We start from the raw sequence: 22,076 nt of genomic DNA on the forward strand, positions 1-22,076 counted from the left end.
AGTCTGTGACGGTGGTGACATACTCATTTAAGTTAGTCGCTGAGTTCTTAAATATGGACCAGTCCACTGTCTCCAAGCAGTCACGCAAGAGCTCTTCTGTCTCCTCGGACCAGCACTGCACAACCTTCCTAGCTGGATTCTCCCGCTTGAGTTTCTGCTTGTAAGCCAGGAGAAGGAGCACAGTCTTATGGTCTGATTTCCCAAAGTGCGGTCGGGGGATGGAACGTTAGATCCAGGATACTGACACAGCAACAGTGAAGGAATGGCGATATGTTTGCAAGTCAGTGTGGTGAGTGACTTGGACGGAAACCTCCAGGTGGTGGGCTTCCCATCTATGGGCTACTCTTGTCCTTCCACATGATAGTGGTCGTGGGTTTGGAAGGAGCTACCGAAGGAACCTTGGTGACTTCCTGCAATGAGTATATCTTTTATATGGTACCCAACGGCTACCATTCGTTAGCGGTGGAGGGACTGAACATTTGTGGCATAGGTAGCAATCAAGCCGGCTGCTTTGTTCTGAATGGAGTGAACTTGAGTGTTGGAGTTGTACTCATCCAGCCTAGTGGGGAGTATTGCAATCCAGCCGAGAGGAGAGTATTGCAATCCAGCCGAGAGGAGAGTATTGCAATCCAGCCGAGAGGAGAGTATTGCAATCCAGCCGAGAGGAGAGTATTGCAATCCAGCCGAGAGGAGAGTATTGCAATCCAGCCGAGAGGAGAGTATTGCAATCCAGCCGAGAGGAGAGTATTGCAATCCAGCCGAGAGGAGAGTATTGCAATCCAGCCGAGAGGAGAGTATTGCAAACCAGCCGAGAGGAGAGTATTGCAATCCAGCCGAGAGGAGAGTATTGCAATCCAGCCGAGAGGAGAGTATTGCAATCCAGCCGAGAGGAGAGTATTGCAATCCAGCCGAGAGGAGAGTATTGCAATCCAGCCGAGAGGAGAGTATTGCAATCCAGCCGAGAGGAGAGTATTGCAATCCAGCCGAGAGGAGAGTATTGCAATCCAGCCGAGAGGAGAGTATTGCAATCCAGCCGAGAGGAGAGTATTGCAATCCAGCCGAGAGGAGAGTATTGCAATCCAGCCGAGAGGAGAGTATTGCAATCCAGCCTAGAGGAGAGTATTGCAATCCAGCCTAGAGGAGAGTATTGCAATCCAGCCTAGTGGGGAGTATTGCAATCCAGCCTAGTGGAGAGTATTGCAATCCAGCCTAGTGGAGAGCATTGCAATCCAGCCTAGTGGAGAGCATTGCAATCCAGCCTAGTGGAGAGCATTGCAATCCAGCCTAGTGGAGAGCATTGCAATCCAGCCTAGTGGAGAGCATTGCAATCCAGCCTCGTGGAGAGCATTGCAATCCAGCCTAGTGGAGAGCATTGCAATCCAGCCTAGTGGGGAGCATTGCAATCCAGCCTAGTGGGGAGTATTGCAATCCATCCTAGTGGGGAGTATTGCAATCCAGCCTAGTGGGGAGTATTGCAATCCAGCCTAGTGGGGAGTATTGCAATCCAGCCTAGTGGGGAGTATTCCAATCCAGCCTAGTGGGGAGTATTCCAATCCAGCCTAGTGGGGAGTATTCCAATCCAGCCTAGTGGGGAATATTCCATTACAATCTTAAATTGTGCCTTGTAGAAGGGGAACAGGCTTTGGGGGTCAGGTTACTCACCATAGGATTCCTTTGACCTGTTCTGGTAGCCACAGTATTAATATAGCTAATCCAGTTCAGATTCTGATCAATGGTAACCCCCAGGATACTGATTGAAGGAGATTCAATGATGGTAATGCCATTAAATGCCAAGGGTTGATGGTTAGATCCTCTCTTGTAGGAGTTATGCATGCATTGCGAGATATCAGCAACCGCAGAATAGTATAAAACCACAATCTGTAGCCTCATGGCCTGGCATGCCCCCAACTCAACTGTTACCACCAAGCCAGGGAACCAACCCAGGTTTAATGAAGAGTGCAGGAAGGGATGCCTGGAGGAGCATCTTGCATATATTTTGAGTGTCAACGTGGTTAAGTCACAATGTAGGACTACTTGCATTCCAAACAGTAGGGACCCCACAACCAGTACAGCCCTCCACATCTAGTCATGAATGGTAGCAGACACCAAATAACTCACTGGAGAAGGAGACTTCACAAAAAACCCCATCTTTAAATGATGGGGGAACCCAGCACCCCTGGTTGAAGTCATTCTTCCACGAAGGAAGATGGTTGTGGGAAGTCCATCATCTCAGTCCCAGGACATTGCTGTAAGAGTTCCCTAGGGTAGCACCCTGGGCCCAACCGTCTTCAGCTCCTTCAATGACCTTCCCTCTAACAAGTAGGGATAAATGCACAATATTAAGCATTTACAACAATATTCAGTCAAAATTGCCAAGTGGATGGTCCATCTTGGCCTCCTCCAAAATCACCAGAATCAAAAATGCTAGTTTTCAGCTAATACAACTCACTCCACATGTCAAGAAGTCAAGAAATAGCTGAAGGCACTGGATAATTCAAAAACTATGGCCCTGACAACATTTCACCAACAGGATAGCAAGTCTTTCGCTCCAGAACAGGTTGTACCCCTAACCAAGCTATTTTAGTACAGCTACAACACCAGCATCTACCTGATAATGTAGAAAATTGCCCAGCTACATCCTATGCAAATACCACCCCATCAGTCTCCTCGCAATAATCAGCAAAGTGATGGAAAGTGTCAATGTCAGTTCTATCAAGTGGCACTTAGCAACAGCCCACAGACATTCAGTTTGGGTTCCACCGGGGTCATTCAGCTCCTGACCTTATTACAGCTTTCGCTCAAACAGTCCAGCAACAATATTACCACTTCCCCCAAGGTAAGGTGCACATTGTAAATAGCACTCCAAATGTATTATAAATCAGGTTTTGTCTAGCTATAGCAAAATGCCCTTGCTTTCATATCTATAGAGCTAGTATTTCATTAGACTTTGAACCTGGCCGCTATGTTTTAGAGATCTGTGGATACAACCTGTACACAATCTCTTTGGACCTAACTTTTCACCATTTCTTTCTTAGGTCCAAAAATCAATAGCCTCAAACATATCTGCATTAAAATGTATTTGCTTGCTTACAGCCTTTATAATTTTTTGCATCCATCTGCGCCATACCACCCATCGGTGTGTATGAAATTAAATGAAATGAAAATGAAAATTGCTTATTGTCACGAGTAGGCTTCAATGAAGTTACTGTGAAAAGCCCCTAGTCGCCACATTCCGGCGCCTGTCCGTGGAGGCTGGTACGGGAATTAAGCGAACCTGAGAATATTGCTTTCCATTTTAGCTTAAATCAACAAAACAGGCTGTAATTAGCTGAGGCCCCTGATCAGATCTTCATGGAACAACATTAATCTCTTCTCTCTAAATCAAGTACCCATCCATTAACCCTAATTTTCTAACCAGATCTAGTTTCTCATCTCATTGAGCAAGATTGTTTTTCATTGCACATAAAGCCCGAGGGCAGTGGTTCTCAAAGTGGGATCCAGTTGGCCATGTGGTTCCAGACAGATGTGGCCACCTAAAATGGCATCCAGCAGAAGACGCTGGGAAAAGTGGCCAAGTTCAGGGACAGAAAGGCTGCACTCTCAAATAAACAAAAAGCTGCAGCCCAGACATTTGCAAGCAGCCCAAGAAAATGGCCATTAATAGGCCATCCCAGGACAATGAGCTTGGAAATGCAAATCTGTATAGCAGACTTGGTGGTGTCTGTTCCTTATTTGGAAAGCCCGATGTGCCTTAGACAGCAATGGACAGGGCCGGTAAGGACACGCCCCACCATCAAGTTGGCGAGTCTTGATTGGACCCAATCGATCAGGGTGATTGAGCCCTGGTTGACCTGGGACCGCCCAAAAGGTCGCAAAACCTACAGGGGACAAAGGGTGCTGCACAACCCCACATTCTTTCTTTCGACCACAGCGCTCCCAACAGCATCCAACAATGGCGACCCTTCACCGGCCAAAGAGGAACAACATCCACGCTATAGACAGAAGGACCAAAACCAAGGATAACGATGACCAGCAACAGACTTTCAACACTGCGGACTCCAGATAAAAGCCATATCTGCCTTGTACGTGCCAGTCACTTGAAAGTTAAGGTCTTGTGTGTATTAGCTTATAGTTCAACTTGCATGTGTGTGTAATTGAGATAACTTTAACATTGCGTGCTAGCCAATAAATTATAATTATCGTATGAAACAACTGGTGGTCATTTGTCCATTGTATACGGGTTGAAGACACACTGGTTAAAGACATAACACAAACTTTCCAAGGTGTTCTGAAAAGAATGCAAATGTGACCTGTACTGCAATGGAAGAGGTCAGGCAAATACTATTGTGTAATAGGCCAGGGTTTAGAAAATTCCAAGTATATCATGAAGTGTACCTGACCTACAACTTTTAATAGATTTTGGTTAGGCGGAGTACAAATCCAGGTGTTATGCTAGAGCAGGGGTGGGCAAACTTTTCCGTGCAAGGGCCGCATTCAGAAATTCACAATTCACAAAGGGCCGCATAGTATATTAAGTAAAATAATTACTTCACCCGGTTATGATTCTGGGCGCCTCATATAGAACATAGAACAGTACAGCACAGAACAGGCCCTTCGGCCCTCGACGTTGTGCCAAGCAATGATCACCCTACTCAAGTCAACGTATCCACCCTATGCCAGTAAGTAACCCAACAGCCCCCCCCACCCATTAACCTTTAAAAAAAAAATTTTTTTTAAAAAACAAATTTAGAAAAAAAAAAAAAAAATTTTTTTTTTTTTAATGGCTTGGTGGGCCGCAGAAATACCTTTGGCGGGCCGCATGCGGCCCGCGGGCCGTAGTTTGCCCACCCCTGTGCTAGAGACTTTAAGTCTTTTTAAACAAAACAATGTTTATTCTGTGAATTCAGTTAACATTTTATAAACACACAGGAATCATCATCAACTACCAACACAACTCCCCTCTCCCTCCCCCCCCCCCCCCCACAGATACAGTACTCTGATATGTAACTGTTGCTCTATTTATTTATCTCTGTGAACCACAAGCTTTTCCCTTGTATAGATCAAATGACCACAAAACCAGTTAGTTAGTTCAAAAGATGGCTTATTTACATACATAAGAGTTATCTCAACATGTAAACACAATATCTACTACAAGTTAAACTACACCCATCAACTACAATAACCTATACTTCTTCAGGGCGACCGGCACTGTGCAAATGGATAAAGGCTTTTATCTGGATTTCACTTGGCTGGTTCAAAAGAAAGTGGCTCTGTCTCTGCTGGGCTCATCCGTCAGGTAGCGATCGTTGGTCTTGAACTTAGCTGGCTGTTCCTGCTGCAATTGGGTAGGCACAGGCCAGATCCAAGAGAGACAGAACACATGGCTGTGGTCTCTTTTATCCCTCTGGGATTTTGCGCTCTTTGGGGCGGTCCTTAACCTTGGACCCAATAGTTCGACAGGTCACTCTCTTTGATTTCTGCCAATAAAGGGGCCGGTGTCTTGGTAGCTGGGTGGGTCCTTAAGAGGTCATGGACCTTGGCAGTTGTGCTTTGAGTAAGGGGAGTGACGCCGATCAGTCTATGGCCGTACCTGTTGCTTGTTGGAGTTCTATTGTCATGGGAAAATGGGCCATTGAAATGTAAACATGCGGGGGTTTCAGTCAAGTCACCTGTGTTTTAGATACACATAGGCTGTGTATTTGTCCAATTCCTGGGTTGGCCATAATTCCCATGGTCCTTTGCAGGTGGCCATCTTAGATGGCTACATCACCCTTAATAACTTTTCGAACAACATCCATTTGCCAAACACCCTTTTTAACAGGAGGTATAAATTCTTTACAACCATTTTATCAACTACCAACACAATTACCCCCCACAGATACAGTACTCTATATGTGACCCTTAATAACTTTCCTAATAACATCCATAAGCCAAACACACTTTTTAGACAAAGCACTAGGTATAAATTCTTTACACAAGACAATTATCACTTTAAAATTATCAAGTGATCTGGACACCTTTTAACATACAGAGAGACACAAAATGAACCTTCCTGGTCTGAATTCAGCTTTCAACTGCCTAAAACAAAAGTAAAATACAAAGCCACAGCTTCCAGCTCAAAACGAAAGTAAAAGCCAGTGACACAACCCAGCTCCACCCACACAATGCCATCACTGCAGCCATTTGATAAATATCCATTTCTTAAAAAAGGTACAATTGGTTGTTTCAGCTACCGGCAGTGACCTGATGGCACAATTGCCACACATTGGGCAGTCTGTCAGCAATGTTTTAGTGCAAGGCTGATCCACAGCGCAGAGACAGAGGGGAAAAAACACAAGCTGCACAGTAGTTGTGCAGGGTGGAAGGCAGTGTATAGCCATGCTGCTGAACCTGCAAGGTTACCTTTCAGCTGGAGTGTAGATAAAAGTTTCACAGTACTGTACAAAGAAAAGCTGGAAAATCTCAGCAGGTCAAGCAACATCTGTGAACAGAATTAAACATTTCAGGTCCAAGACCTTACATTCCTCCCACTCAGTTCCAATTAATAACGACTAAGCCTTAAGATGCAAGAGCAGAAGTAGGCCATTCACACCATTGAGAATGCCCGGGTGTGTGTGTGTAGGGGTGAAGACATTGTCCATGCAGGGGACCCTCAAGATCAGATTACGGCACCCATTCAAAATGGAAGCCTGATCGCAGAGGAGCTGGTCTTGCTGGCAAGTTCTGCTTGCCATTGCTGAATTTTAAATGTGGGCTGGAATGGAGTGAAAACTCCCCAAGATCCCGAACAAATGGCAAGAGTAGGTGAATAAGGTGGCATGTGGCACTGTGGATAGCACTGGGACTGAGGACCAAGTTCGAATGCCGGCCCTGGGTCACTGCCCGTGTGGGAGTTTATGGCCAGCACGGTAGCACAAGTGATTAGCACTATGGCTTCACAGCGCCAGGGTCCCAGGTTCGTTTCCCTGCTGGGTCACTGTCTGTGCGGAGTCTGAACGTTCTCCCCATGTCTGCGTGGGTTTCCTCCGGGTGCTCCAGTTTCCTCACACAGTCCAAAGATATGCCGGTTAGGTGGATTGGCCATGATAAATTGCCCTTAGTGACGAAAGAAGAATGAGAATTCCTAAACTTAAGTCCGGATGCAAGTATCAGTCGAACACCAGATAACTTCAATGATTCTTTTATTCACCGCGGGGCTGCTGCACCAGTGTAACTCTGGGTTACAGCAAGTGAAGGCAATTTTCTTTCAGTTACAGTTAATTATATACTTGCACAAAACCCCTCAAACCCCTCCTTCGTATATTTTCTTATTTGTTTCAATATTCACAGTTAGTTCATTAACTACATAGAATAACAATTTTTATCATCAGAAGGAGTAACTCATCCCCCAGCTGCGTTTCTTTCCCACAGACAGTCACAGCCTTATCGCGATACGGCCGTACCAGGCCGAACACAGAAGCAATTCTCACAAGGCACATACACAAATTACACAAACCTTGACATCCCATTTCCCATCAAGCTCCGATTCTAACTTGAGCCAAACTCTCATTCCCCCCTTTTAACATTTCATGATACCTTCTAATCCACAGCCACTTCCACTTGACTCAGTCTTTCCCATTCTATCTGCACTTCTACCATTTTCCTACGTTCCTCTGCATCTTCTTTCTCATCCATTAGGCTCACTTCATGTTGCTGTATTAACTGTTGGGGAATTACTGCTGCACCAACACTTTTACACAAGCATTTCATTAGGAAGCTAAACATGATTATTACAAGTATTACAACTCCCAGGATCACTAATCCATGCACCAGGTAAGACCCCCATGATCCGCCCAGATACGTGTTTACATGTAATTCCCTTTTCTGCCTTTCGTTTACGTTACACCTTGTCCTTTGAATGGTTGATGTTTGATCCCCTTCACTTTCCTGCCTATAAGGGTTGTTCTTCACTAACACATCTCTCCCTTATACTTTCATCCTGGCGGTACAGTTTTATGCCTGTTTTTGCAATTATAGTCCCAACTACATCCAATCCGATGGCAGGGCAATCTTCCTTCAATTCTTCCATCAAGGAGCAGGATTTGGTGCGGTCGTCGCACTTGGGCTGAACATCCGTCCACCGGGGTCACATTCCAGGATCCTCCTTCCTCAGGGTCGTTGTTGATGCAGCGCAAAGTGTCGTCCCGACACAGGTGATGGACTCGTTTTCCGCTGCCTCCACAGGTTCTTTGCTTGGCCTCCCCACTTGTCTCCAAGAGTCCCAGCAGGACTACAGTGATAAGTAGGTACTTCATCCTACAGGCTGGGTGGAACTGTAACCTAGGGCTTGGAAACAAAAAGGTTACTTCTCATTTCACTTCAAGGCCTTACAATGATGGATGTGGTTCCAGGCATTTTTCCCTTCCACCTTTACTGCAGTTGGAGTGGTAAGTAGGACTTGGTAAGGTCCCTCCCAACGAGGTTCCAGTCCTTTCCTAATCCAATTACGAATCAGGACATACTCTCCCGGATTAATAGTGACAGAACTGGACAAGGGAGGTATTTCCTCATAAGCAGCTCGCACCTGTGAATGGAGGTCTTTCAACACCCTAGTTAAAGTTATCACATAGTTGGCCATTTCAGTAGTCAAATGGTGGAATTGGACGTCCTTGGGGTTTTCTTGATCCCAGGGAGTTCAAAAGGCTCTGCCGTATAGAATTTCGGCAGGACTCAGTCATGTCTTTCCGGCCGGGGTTGCACGTATCTGGAAGAGGGCATTAGGCAATAAGTTGAGCCAAGTGGCTCCAGTCTCTACCTGCAGTTTTGCCAGTTTTGTTTTTAATGTCTGATTAGCTCTTTCTACCATTCCCGCTGCCTGGGATCGGTACGCGCAATGTAATTATTGTTTTATTCCCAGCCGAGTACAAAATTCCTTATTGATCTGTCCCACAAAATGAGGTCCGTTATCAGAGCTTAATCGATGTGGAATCCCAAATCTAGGAACAATTTCTCGCATCAAAACTTTTACTACCATGGAAACTTTGTTATCTACAGTGAGGTAAGCTTCTATCCATTTACTAAATACATCAACAATAACCAATACATGTTTATAACATTGGCATCTTTCCAACTCAATGTAACCCATCTGGAGTGTCTCAAAGGGACCTTCCGGTAACGGGGTTTCAAAGGCTGCTGCCTCGAATTAGTTTGTATTCTCATTTACATACAATCAATCAACTATATTCGCGTCACACTTATTACATGCAGTCAATCAAGTTTCCAAGCATCCCCAATTATCACATATATGGTTAAAGTGGGTGTTGTCTTACCCACCCCTAACTTCATACAGAAGTCATACAGAAAACTAACATAATGATGTCCTGTCTACAGCTGTAGACCTTGAGCTTTTCAAGGATACATTACATGTCTTGTTCTGTGAAGCTGTTATCAGCGGCTGTTGGGATACTGCCTGTACATACCCACGCTTGGGTCTCATAAGACAGTTTACAAGGAATGTGGCTTGTTCAGCCATTTTGTGTCATTAATATCACAATATAAGTTGTTCTACCTTCGCATTCAACCTTTGCATGTCTAGTGACTTTACCATAGAAGTTTCTGTCTTAAATCAAGTCACTACATTATTGATTATGCCTCTTCTAACCCTGTGTAGGTCGTCATGCCCTCAAAATCTAGTGGCACCCATGTCATTGGCAACCTGCTACATAACAACCTTACTTAAAACACTGTACATATTTAATTCATATTCTAAACAATACCGAAACGCGCGAGAAGCAGACATAAGTTGTATACGCATCCGATTTCTTTCCCCGAATGTAGCTGTAGCCAAGCATTAAAATAAGCTATATCCTTGGTACAGTCTCTGACTGCTGGGATGCATATTCCATCAATAAAATTATGTAAAGCCCCATAGTTCATATAGCTACGTGTATCCTACGTGTACATTGTGAAGTCAATGATGTCCAAGCGCTTTGAAGTGCTTGTAGTTGTTCTGTGATCTCAAGAGCCATCACAAGTCTCCACAGGTGCTACTGTCATGCCAGCCTTTCCTGAATGTTTAACCTAAAAATCTAAAGGAAAAGTGGAAAAGTGTCCTGGTCATCACCAGGTGTTAGATGTTGTCCGTATGAAACATCCATTTTCCTAGTTCTGTTGCGTTTGAACCCGACCTTGACGTGCATTTGCCTGGTTAATTAGCCAGTTTACAATAACTCAACTGTCTCAAATTCCTGAAGCTGCTGCAAATATTGTGGCACCTAGAGTTACTTGTAAAGTTCTGCACTGTATGTTCTATGTTCTAACACCAAAGATCCATTCTGCATGGGACAGAGTGGCTTAACTAATCTGAATATATCTGAAAATTAAAAAGTTAAGATTTGTAAGTTCCAATTAAAAATACATCTTCAGCTGTTTTGACATTTTATTACTTTATCAGAATTACAAGGCCAGAGCTCAGAGTGTGGACAGGCAAACCCAGCACAGGAGTGTTGGATTGCTGCCAAGTTCCTGTTATCAGGTGTCTGAGAACGATGTGTCTTTTGGAATATAGATTTGCTTTCAATCAGAGTTGTGTGATTTTCCTTTTTAAAAAAAAACAGCTTCACACATTGTCTGAAGTTTTAATTTCCAAGCTCATTTTGAACTATCAAACACAGTAAGTTATTGAATATATGACTGAACAAATTTTGCTCTGTATCGTGTTTCTACACCAGACGTCATTTTGTCACCACACTACTTTTGTTTAAACAAGAAACATGATCATGGACATATTTTATTTACCCATCTGTCCTTTACACTTGTATGCTGCAATCTCAGAATTAAAACATGTGCGTGGTGAGACAGGTTAGTTTTATCCTACTGATGATTACAAAGTATTTGTGTCAGGGAAGTTTTAACCCTGAACTAATGAAACACCGGCTTGATCATATGTCATATGCATTTCAACTGTCATATGTATTTCAACTATCCTAACTTCCACTGAACACCATAAAACTACTATTTTCTTATTCTTACATACATGATTTTGCACCCTGATTAAAATTCCTTGTGTATCAAAATTACCCTGGAAATGTCAATGATAGCCTTTGAAAAGAAAAAATTGTGAACTGTACTCAAACTATGATCTTTAAATCACAATGTCAGACGACGCACCACAATAAGTTAGGTAAAAATCTTTCTGGAGCCTATTCTAAAATTCCAGATTATAAACCCAAAGGTACTTTCTCAGAAGATAAATCATAGCAGAGATACATTAACATTCATAGACCAAGCATACACATTCTCACAGGTCGCAAATCTCAGAGTAAAGAGACAGAAATTTTACAATAGCTCAATTAAAATACTGAACAAAATCTTCCATTCTCCTTCGAAAACTTTATGTGTTATTCCATTTATGTGTTATTCCATTTAAGTCAATTTCCACTGATTCATTTTAGAGGCATTAGCTATTCTTAGAGACGTATATTTCTTTGTGCAGATGACCTGCTTGCTGAAATGGTTACATTTCTGTACAGAATCGAAAGTGGTGGAGAACTTGGCATGATTTTATCTGTTACGTGACCTCAGACATTATTTATCCTTTCCTTCAATGTTACTCACATTTCTTTCTTGTTCTTTAAACTGAATTCAATTTTCAATGTTCGCTATTTAACCAGTTTTTGAAAGAGATTAGTACTGGATGTTTATTTTTCTTTTATTTCAAATTAACTGAACCACCGCCGAATCTATCTGGACGGCCTGAAATGATCTGAAGTTATTTCAGACAAGAATCCATTGTTAAGTTTCGAACCTTAATCTTGTATGACTTTCCTCCCCATTTTTCGTTTTGGGAGGGGGATTTGTCATCCTCAGGTATTTCTGAACAAAAGTTGATTGAGCGTTTCAGGCCACTTTCTGATCTTTTGGACTTTATTTGATTTTTTTTCTTTCTTTCCCTCTGGACACATCTAAACTTTTAGTTGATTTAAAATGTCCATTCCAGGGAGCCTATTTCTTTCCCCTCTCCTGGAGACATTTCAGGACAGTCCTTAGCCGTAATTGTTGGCAGTTTTATGTGATGTCTTTGCCAGTTTGCACAATCTGTACTGCCGCTGTCTTTACTCGCTTTATTGCAATGCTTAAAGGAGTGTGAGCTCAATTCCTTTAAACTAGCCTGTTTTCCAAATGGTGTGAAGGTTTAATTTATGTCATTTATTCTTTTAACTGGTGAACTAAGATACTCCTGCTTTATTTGTCTTATCTCACTTCTGAGTACCTCACCATTTTCTCTGTTCCACAGAGATCACACCCATCTTTGATCATTTTTTTTGTACCAGAGTATTTTGCTCTTCAAAAACCAAAAAAATAAATTTTAAACTGACTCTTTTACTCACTTGCCCTTGATACCAGATTCGTTGGATGTTACCTCACCGTCTGTCCGCCTTGCCGAGTGACTCTAATTTTTGGCGGTCAAAGGGTTGACTACTCGCCTTGTCCACCGGCTCGAGCGGCGTCCAGCTCAGCAACATCCTGCCAGACTACACCAAATGTTAGGGGTGAAAATATTCACACGAAGGCCTGAGTATCAGTAAAAAAAGAAGTTTATGTCAGAATTCTGGGAGACAAGATCTGGGGACTCCGCAGTCCCTGACAGCACCTTATCCCACTTAAACTTAAGGTCACCTGGATTAATATACAGATTCAAGGCAGATAGCCTAATGACTTGGTTCTTTTACCATACGCGCATTCCTTTTTCAAGACCTTGGCTGTTTTAACTATTCCTCCCCCCGTCAATTCTATACCCAATTTAGTTCCCTCCAGTGGCCATTTCCCTTCTCCTAAATTTTTATGCAATTCCCCCGATAACAGTCTCAACTGCTTAGAGTGCTCCAGATATCGTTCACAAAGTGTTTGCAGTGCGCTGCCACTTTCAAAAGTTGTATCTAAAGTATTACCCATTGTACCCTTTGTCTGATGCCAGATGGTCCTTCCCATTACAATTTAATAGTGATCCTAGATCACTAATCCAATTTTGAATTTAGTACATGGTTATCCTGCCCTGTTTTTCAATTGATTAAGGAGATTACGTGTATGGTGGTTTATGCCAGGGTCTGCAACGCTTTTGCCCTGTTTTATGTGTTGGTAAGCAGAGTTATCCGCATCTGCAGGGGATTATAATTTAAGTCACGGAGTAATCGCGCTCCGTACAAGCCAATTCACAGCTCGAAGGTGACACCATAAAGATTCTATGTCACCCGCCTTACAAAGTTAACAGGAACCTTTTATCGCTAAGGTTTTAGGTAATAACAAGGATCATGTTGGCATCGATATCTCTTTACCTCTTTTAACTATTTCTTAGGGATTCCAACCCTTGTTCTTTAGAGGACTCGAACCTCAGGGACTCTAACCCAAGCTTTTAGAGGACTCGAATCTCAGGGACTCGAACCCAAGCTTTTAGAGGACTCGAATCTCAGGGACTCGAACCCAAGCTTTTAGAGGACTCGAATCTCAGGGACTCGAACCCAAGCTTTTAGAGGACTCGAATCTCAGGGACTCGAACCCAAGCTTTTAGAGGACTCGAATCTCAGGGACTCGAACCCAAGCTTTTAGAGGACACGAATCTCAGGGACTCTAACCCAAGCTCTTTTACTTTCTGGGGTTCGCCAGACTGACCCGAATCTCGTAGGGACGTCTCCAGCAGCAGGCAGTAGGGCAGACTCACGACCGGGACAGCGAAGGGGAAAATCAAAGTGGTAAAAATACTCACATTTGGGGGCCCTATTTCCCCTACGCGTCCGGAGACGATCTGTCGCTTACACCATCTGCTTCTGTCAACGCACCAGAGATTCCCACCGCTGCCACCAAATGAGAATTCCTAAACTTCAGTCCTGATGCAAGTATCAGTCGAACACCAGATAACTTCAATGATTCTTTTATTCACCGCGGGGCTGCTGCACCAGTGTAACTCTGGGTTACAGCAAGTGAAGACAATTTTCTTTCAGTTACAGTTAATTATATACTTGTACAAAACCCCTCAAACCCCTCCTTCATATATTTTCTTCTTGGTTTCAATATTCACACAGTTAGTTCATTAACTACATAGAATAACAATTTTTATCATCAGAAGGAGTAACTCATCCCCCAGCTGCGTTTGTTTCCCACAGACAGTCACAGCCTTATCGCGATAAGGCCGTACCAGGCCGAACACAGAAGCAATTCATCTCACAAGGCACATACACATATTACACAAACCTTGACATTCCATTTCCCATCAAGCTCCGATTCTAACTTGACATTCCATTTCCCATCAAGCTCTCAAGCTAACTTGAGCCAAACTCTCAAGGTTAGGAGGGGTTATTGGGTTACGGGGGATAGGGTGGAAGTGAGGGCTTAAGTGGGTCAGTGCAGACTTGATAGGCCGAAAGGCCAAATGGCCTCCTTCTACACTGTATGCATGCATGTAATACTCGTGTGGATCTCACGCAAATAGCCGGTGGGAACCTGCCCAAAATTCAAAATCACAGTTGAATTCCACCCCAGGACTGATCAAATATACAAGTCATATAATTCACAGTGCAGAAGGAGGCCATTTGGCCCATCGAGTCTGTACCTGATCTTGGAAAGAGCACTCGATCCAAGCCCACACCCCACCCTATCCCCATAACCCAGTAACCCAACCCAACACTAAGAGCAATTTTGGACACTAAGGACAATTTAGCATGGCCAATCCACCTAACCTGCACATCTTTGGACTGTGGGAGAAAACCAGAGCACCCGGAGGAAACCCACGCACACACGGGGAGAATGTGCAGACTCCACACAGACAGCGACCCAAGCCAGGAATCAAACCTGGGACCCTGGAGCTGTGAAGCATTTATGCTAACCACAATGCTCCCGTGCTGCCCCAATATGATAATCCTCAACTCCACTTTCCCATTTTATCCCCATAATTCTAGATTCCCTTACTGATTAAAAAAATCTGTCAGTGGAGTGAGAGGTGCAGGAAGAACAAAGGAGGAGGTATGTGAAAGGATGGATGCCAGGGGAGGTAAAAATAAGCAAAAAAAAAAATCCATGATACAAAAGCCAGAGAGTGTCAATAGAAATAGAAACAAAAGTTGTATCCAAATTAGATGTAATATTGCTACAGAAAAAAACATCTGAATGCAACATGAAAAGAGTACATTTTAACAATGTTCATTCTATCAGACAGCCTGGCAAAATTTGCAATTCCTTTTAACAGAACTCCATTCGGGAATGCCAATGTGCAAGGAGTTTTTGCATTATTCAATAATTAATCCAAAAAGGAATCCAGGGCCACAACCTCAGGGCATTTACTGGTCCTGTATTTAACCAAATTCTTTATTGAATCTCCCATTGTTCACCTGTAGTTTACCAAAGTTTGGATTTGTTTTCTGTGGTCAGGCTCCATCACATCTGTTTAACCTAATCATAATCTAAAATCTTCTGTTCAAACCCAACACTGAATTTGATGTTATGAACACTGTTGGATTTTTTTTTAAGTTCCCATTTATGACTAGATTAATGAATATGTTATCTTATTGCAGCCTGTATTCTTGTTGGTTCTAGACTATATTTAGGTGAGGTGCACACAGAGAAAAACATCAGTAGGAGCTCAATTTATCACCACCTGCAGGTGACCTCCAGTGTCCAATACACAATGCAACCTAACTCATTAATGGCCACTTTCAAAAATCAGATTAAATACCCAAAATAATTTAAAACCTAAATTACACACTAATGCTTGTTTAATAACAAATATTTTCTCACTCCTTGATATTTATTTTGACTCCACAAATCTGCCTACTTGCAAACAACAATTCCAACAACCACGATCTGAACTTTAGAATAAATGAATGAAGTGAAAGGTGTTTACCCAAAAAATTCAATAAATATTATGTGGAAAAAAGGCCTCAACATGGGTGATTTCCCCTCGCCATAAAAGCAGAGGCTCAGTTGACATTGCACCTCGAGTGCACTTCTGTACTTTGACAATTAACTGAAGCAAAACAATACAAAAACCTCTTCTGTCAGGAGTCCAATTTCATCCTGAGATCCAACTAAATCTTGCTCCAATGGAAAGCTTTTATTGCAATTAGTGTATTGCAAGCTCAAATCCATGTCAGCAGATGATGAAACTGAACAAAGTGCTACTAACAATAGAAGTGAACAAGTTAGATGATGATTTATTTTAAATGAGGGATAAAGCATATGACAACTGAAATAGATTAAACTTGGCTATTTATTTAGGAGTTTAAATGATTTTCATTTGCACAAAAAAACCCTCATATGGAAACAAAGATACTGCTGATGACAAGTATCAGTATGTACCATTTCTCAATATCCTAAAACATTCATAAATCAAGCAATTATAACTAAGATTTGTACAGTTCATAAGGTCAACATATATCCATGGTGACCAGATTTACCATTTCAGCATACTTACCTCCCAAAATCTTTCAACTACTATGAATGAATGAATGTTCATATGAACATGAAGTATTTCTTATATATTTTATATTTTGAAATAAGTATGTCCTAGTTTAATAAAGAACAACTTGCTCATTGTACGTGTGGAATTTGCACATTCTCCCCATGTCTGCGTGGGTTTCACCCCCACAACCCAAAGATGTGCAGGTTAGGTGGATTGGCCACGCTAAATTGCCCCTTAATTGGAAAAAAAAATAATCGGATATTTATTTTAAAAATAACTTTTATTTAGATGGGTGCTTTAAATACAGTGACATATTACACAGGGGCATAGTTAGACAAAAATTGTCAGCGAGCCAAAAGAGACATTAGGGCAGATAACCAAATGCTTGATCAGAGGTGTAAGTTTCAAAGGAAAGAGAGAGAAGAGAGAGACAGTGTGTGTGCGCGTGAGAGAGAGAGTTTTTCAAGGAATGTAGAATTATGGACCGAAGCAGCAGAAGGCGCAGCCACAGTTGGGACAAGGGAAGTTGGGAGTGCACTAGAGGCCAGAATTGTAGGAATGCAAAACTCACAGATGTTTGTGGAACTGGAGGGTACTGAACACCGCACAGAAAAAAAATGCAGAAAACACCAAAACAGGGCACACTCCTAAAGGCGGTCTTGCAAAACCATGTTTTATGAAAAAAATGACTGATTTTACTGGCTGGTGGCACAGTGGTTAGCACTGCTGCCTCAGTGCCAGCGAGCCAGGTTCAATTCCGGCCTTGGGTAACTTGGGAGAAAAAGTGGAGTTTTCACTTTCTCCCCCAGTGTCTGTGTAGATTTCCTCAGAGTCCTCCGAGTACCCCACGCAGTGCAAAGATGAGTAGGTTAGATGGATTGGCCATATCTTTTCATTAAAACAGTTTTTAAAATATATACAAGGCCAACTGGTACAAATACTAATTTTGTTGGAGAAACAGGGTACCCTCCCCTCAGTACCAATTTATGGGGAGGGGGGGTAGGATACCCTGATTATTATAACAGTTCACAAGGGAAAGGAAGGGGGTGCGGTGGAGAGAGAGGGAAAAGGAGGGTGGTGGGGAAGGCCCAATAGGACACTGCCTGAACATGCTAAATTGCCCTGTGTGTCCAAATATGTGCGGGTTAGGCAGAGTTACGGGGTTAAGGAGTGGACCTAGGTGGGGTGCTCTTTCAGAGTACTGCAAACTCAATGGGCTGTAACGATTCTATGATACCCCTAGTTGAATTGAAATATTAAAGCCACACTCCCAAGGTCTTGAAATCACAGTAAAAGATAGCTGTATATTTGGATCACTGTACCTTTTATATTCCAAGGCCATTAAGTGGAGCCATCTGCAAAGCTTTACCAGGAAAACTGCCTTTAAAGGAGTATGAATGGGAGCGATCTCCCATCAATTGGCAAAGGATCCAAGCAATCACCTGGCAACTTAGTTGGGTAGAGGCAGACCATTGGAATAAGTCAATTTGACAACAGGACAGTGGCCAGGAGAGTATTTCCATCCACGATCTTATCAAATTACAATCGGAATACAGAAACCATAAACGTAGTTTGGTCACTGGGCAGTTGGAGAGAGAGTTACATGCCAAACCTGCTATCCTTTTGTGTTTAAACAACTGTTTCAGTAGACAAGCAAAGGCAACACCAAAGGAGGAAGACTATGCGGGTTCCCCCACTCTCCAAGTAACCTACAGGTTCTAAACCCAATCTGCTGATTTGACTCTCCATGTGCCTCAGATAGAAATTCTATAAAGACAACCACATAGTGGTTACCTTCAGAAGAAGAGCTAAAGCATCCATCTACATCTTAAAACTACCTTAACACTGACCCAGAAGGACCACGTTTAACTTGAAGCCAACCACGTCACCAGCCTTCAAGAACCATGTACCCATTTAATTGTATTGGACTATGTCTCATAAGAACATAAGAACTAGGAGCAGGAGTAGGCCATCTGGCCCCTCGAGCCTGCTGCGCCATTTAATAAGATCATGGCTGATCTTTTGTGGACTCAGCTCCACTTTCCGGCCCGAACACCATAACCCTTAATCCCTTTATTCTTCAAAAAACTATCTTTATCTTAAAACATTTAATGAAGGAGCCTCAACTGCTTCACTGGGCAAGGAATTCCATAGATTCACAACCCTTTGGGTGAAGAAGTTCCTCCTAAACCCAGTCCTAAATCTACTTCCCCTTATTTTGAGGCTATGCCCCCTAGTTCTGCTTTCACCCGCCAGTGGAAACAACCTGCCCACATCTATCCTATCTATTCCCTTCATAATTTTATATGTTTCGATAAGATCCCCCTCATCCTTCTAAATTCCAACGAGTACAGTCCCAGTCTACTCAACCTCTCCTCGTAATCCAACCCCTTCAGCCCTGGGATTAACCTAGTGAATCTCCTCTGCACACCCTCGAGCGCCAGAACATCCTTTCTCAGGTAAAAAGACAAAAACTGAACACAATATTCCATCTATCCTCCCACATCGATTTGCGTGTGCAAGAATACGTGAAAGTCTGAACGTTATCATTTATTAAAGATTGGGTTTAAGTATAATAAATACTTTTAGTATAATAAATATTCTTTTAAAAAATCTCACAAAAAGTTGTCTGTGTTGTTATAGTCAGGGCACAGAACGTTAAATACTCACTGAATTGGCAGGCATATCGTTTCAAAAAAACGGTGGCAGTCAAATGAGTGGGAAACAATGAGTGTTTCGGCACACAGCAAGGAAAACAAATAAGCTATTTATCTTTCAACAACAGGTAAAAACAAAATTAAAAGGAAAGTTAGTGTTGCACTTATCCATGTTTTGTAAACCTCCAATTCACAAAGAACAATCCAAAGCAAGTTAGGCGACCAACATTTTAAAACCAAAGCAATGAAAACATGAAAGTGCTTCAGCACATGAAGTTTCAACCGAATTTCTAACTTGGCAAATTTCTGTGCACAGAGTGGCACTCCCCACCAATCCACGAAGCAAGCACAGTTTTAACTTCATAAAAGAGCTGCATTAGATCTACCACAAGACTAAAGTTTTATGAAAAGTATTACTACGTCAATGATAGATAACATTCCAAACAATGAAGAGGTAACGTGAGTAAGTTACTTTGATTTTCATATATTTGCAAAGCAGTTTGTAGTTGCGGTGGTAATACAACTTCGGAAATAGTACAGCATTTCATTTTATTACATTTAGAAAAGGAGCCTAGCAGATGTCATTTCAGGAATCTTGTGACATTGTGAAATTCAGGTCGAAGTACCATTGCAACTTTAAAATTAGCCACATGAATCATAACGTCTGCAAAAATATAACACGTGTAATGTTTTGCGGCAGATCACACTGCAGTAACAACTACATGATTGCCCATTGCAAAAATAAAACCCACTTTAATATTCTAAATTATTGCATCCACATGTGTATTTGAGAGAGACTGCACTGGATCATTAAGGTCACTCCTAACTAAAAATGTTTCCAATATCCCTGCACATGCAGTCACACCCTCTGCCCACAACTGAGAGCACGGGCCGCAGATCTAACCTCGGGTAGGGAGTGGCTATGGGGGGGGTCATTAATCCCAGGGCAGCAGCAGCTGCCGCCGCCCTACAAATCTAGCTAGCTGAGCACAACACTTCAGTAAGGTGAATGGTGGGTTCTGCCTTTCCTTCACTGGAACGCTAACTCCCTCCCAGAAGTTGGAGTTATTAAAAAAAAATAAACCTATTCATGTCATCGCGCAAAAAGTGTGACGCATCCAGTGTGCAACCCTCACCACACAGACAATAAATAAAGAAATCTCAACAACCATGCCTTCCCACTTAAAGTAATAGTTGCAAGTGTGCAGCCTGCGAGGTATCTGTCAGTCACTGGTCAGTTCACTCTATCCCCAGGCCTGTCAGTCACTGGTCAGTTCACTCTGTCCCAAGGTCTGTCCAGGCCGGCCGGTCAGTCACTGGTCAGTTCACTTTGTCCCATGGTCAGTTCAGGCCCATGAGTCACTGGTCAGTTCACTCTGTCCCAGGTTCTGTCCTAGCCGTCAGTCACTGGTCAGATCACTCTGTCCCAGGGTCTGTCCAGGCCTGTCAGTCACTGGTCAGTTCACTCTGTCCCAGGTTCTGTCCTAACCGTCAGTCACTGGTCAGTTCACTCTGTCCCTGGGTCTGTCTAGGCCCATCAACTTTGACAAAGAGTCATTGGACTTGTAACGTTAGCTGTTTTCTCTCCCTATAGATGCTGCCAGACAGGCTGAGATTTTCCTGCATTTTCTCTTTGCCATCAGTCACTGGTCAGTTCACTCTGTCCCATGTATTTGTTCAGGTCTGTCAGTCACTGGTCAGTTCAGGCCCAATCATTGGTCAGTTCAGGCGTCAGTCACTGGTCAGTTCAGGCCCAATCATTGGTCAGTTCAGGCGTCAGTCACTGGTCAGTTCAGGCCTGTCAGTCACTGGTCAGTTCAGGCCTGTCAGTCACTGGTCAGTTCAGGCCTGTCAGTCACTGGTCAGTTCAGGCCTGTCAGTCACTGGTCAGTTCAGGCCCAATCACTGGTCAATCCGCGGCCTTCTCGCCCAATGCTGATCTTGTATTTACCTTGTTCAACAGCGGGTTCCTGATAATGTCACAGCCCCTCCTCCTGGTGTCAACGGAATTTCTGGAGCTCTTCTGGGGTTTCTGCAATTCCCAGTCGCCTAATTCTTGTTTTGCCATTTTAAGATTCTGAAACGGTGAAACGAAAGTAGTTGGAAGAAAGTTGAAGCGGGGTCAGTTCCCAGCGCGAGCTTCTCAAGGAACAGCGCGCGATAGCTGCCCTCAGCGCGAGGCTAGGTACTTAACAGCTTATCTCCAGCTGCTCCACATCATTGGCAAGTCAGATAAGAGCTGCTCCAATCCGGGCCAGCCTTCATCCTTGTTTCGGAAAGGGACAATTAATCAATTAATCATTTGCAAACAAAACCACCCCACAGGCCGCGGCAAATGTTTACAATGCTGCAATTGGAGACTTCAGAAAATGCTCAGCAGATCAGGAAGTATTTAAAAATAAGCAGAGTTCGCATTTTCGGGTCCTAAGTCGAATAAGAGAGAGGTCTGCCCCCCCCCCCCGCCCCCGGAGATAACTGCAGACTGACGGAAAGGTCAAGGGGCTGAAACCTTAAACCTGCTGCTGGCCCCACAGACGCTGAGTATTTGCAGCATTTTCTTTATTTTATTTCAAATTTACAGCATCCGCATTAATTTGCATTATATATTTCACATATATATAATAATATACAAGATAATACTTAACTTGATGTGCACCCCATGCACCTGCTGATACGTTCACTCCCTCCTCCATCACACACGGTAGTAGTCGTCCGTATCACCAACAAAGCGCACTGCACAACTCACCAAGAAACCCTTAACAACACTTCACGACCCTGCGACTTCCAGCACCTGGAAGAATAAGCACAGCAAATCCATGTGAACACCACCTGCAAAGTCTCCTTCAAGCCACAGCCATCCTGACTTGGAACATAAGAACTAGGAGCCGAAGTAGGCAATTCAGCCCCTTGAGCCTGCTCTGCCATTCCATACCATCATGGCTGATCTCATCTCGTCCTCAACTCCACTTTCCTGCCCGTTCTCTGTAACC

General features: G+C 43.1%; 1 protein-coding gene across 1 annotated transcript in view; it reads right to left on the reverse strand.

Moving 5' to 3' along the window:
- The window catches only part of me1 (malic enzyme 1, NADP(+)-dependent, cytosolic), a 795,738-nt gene extending 773,901 nt beyond the window's left edge, over nucleotides 1-21,837 (reverse strand). The window contains 2 exon segments of the mRNA XM_038799481.1: nucleotides 21,038-21,163; nucleotides 21,732-21,837. Coding sequence (XP_038655409.1) covers nucleotides 21,038-21,163; nucleotides 21,732-21,779 — 174 coding nt within the window. The 5' untranslated portion in view covers nucleotides 21,780-21,837.
- Between the last annotated feature and the right edge of the window lie 239 nt (nucleotides 21,838-22,076).

The sequence above is a fragment of the Scyliorhinus canicula genome, chromosome 6 (assembly GCF_902713615.1).
Source record: "Scyliorhinus canicula chromosome 6, sScyCan1.1, whole genome shotgun sequence".
NCBI lineage: Eukaryota > Metazoa > Chordata > Chondrichthyes > Carcharhiniformes > Scyliorhinidae > Scyliorhinus > Scyliorhinus canicula.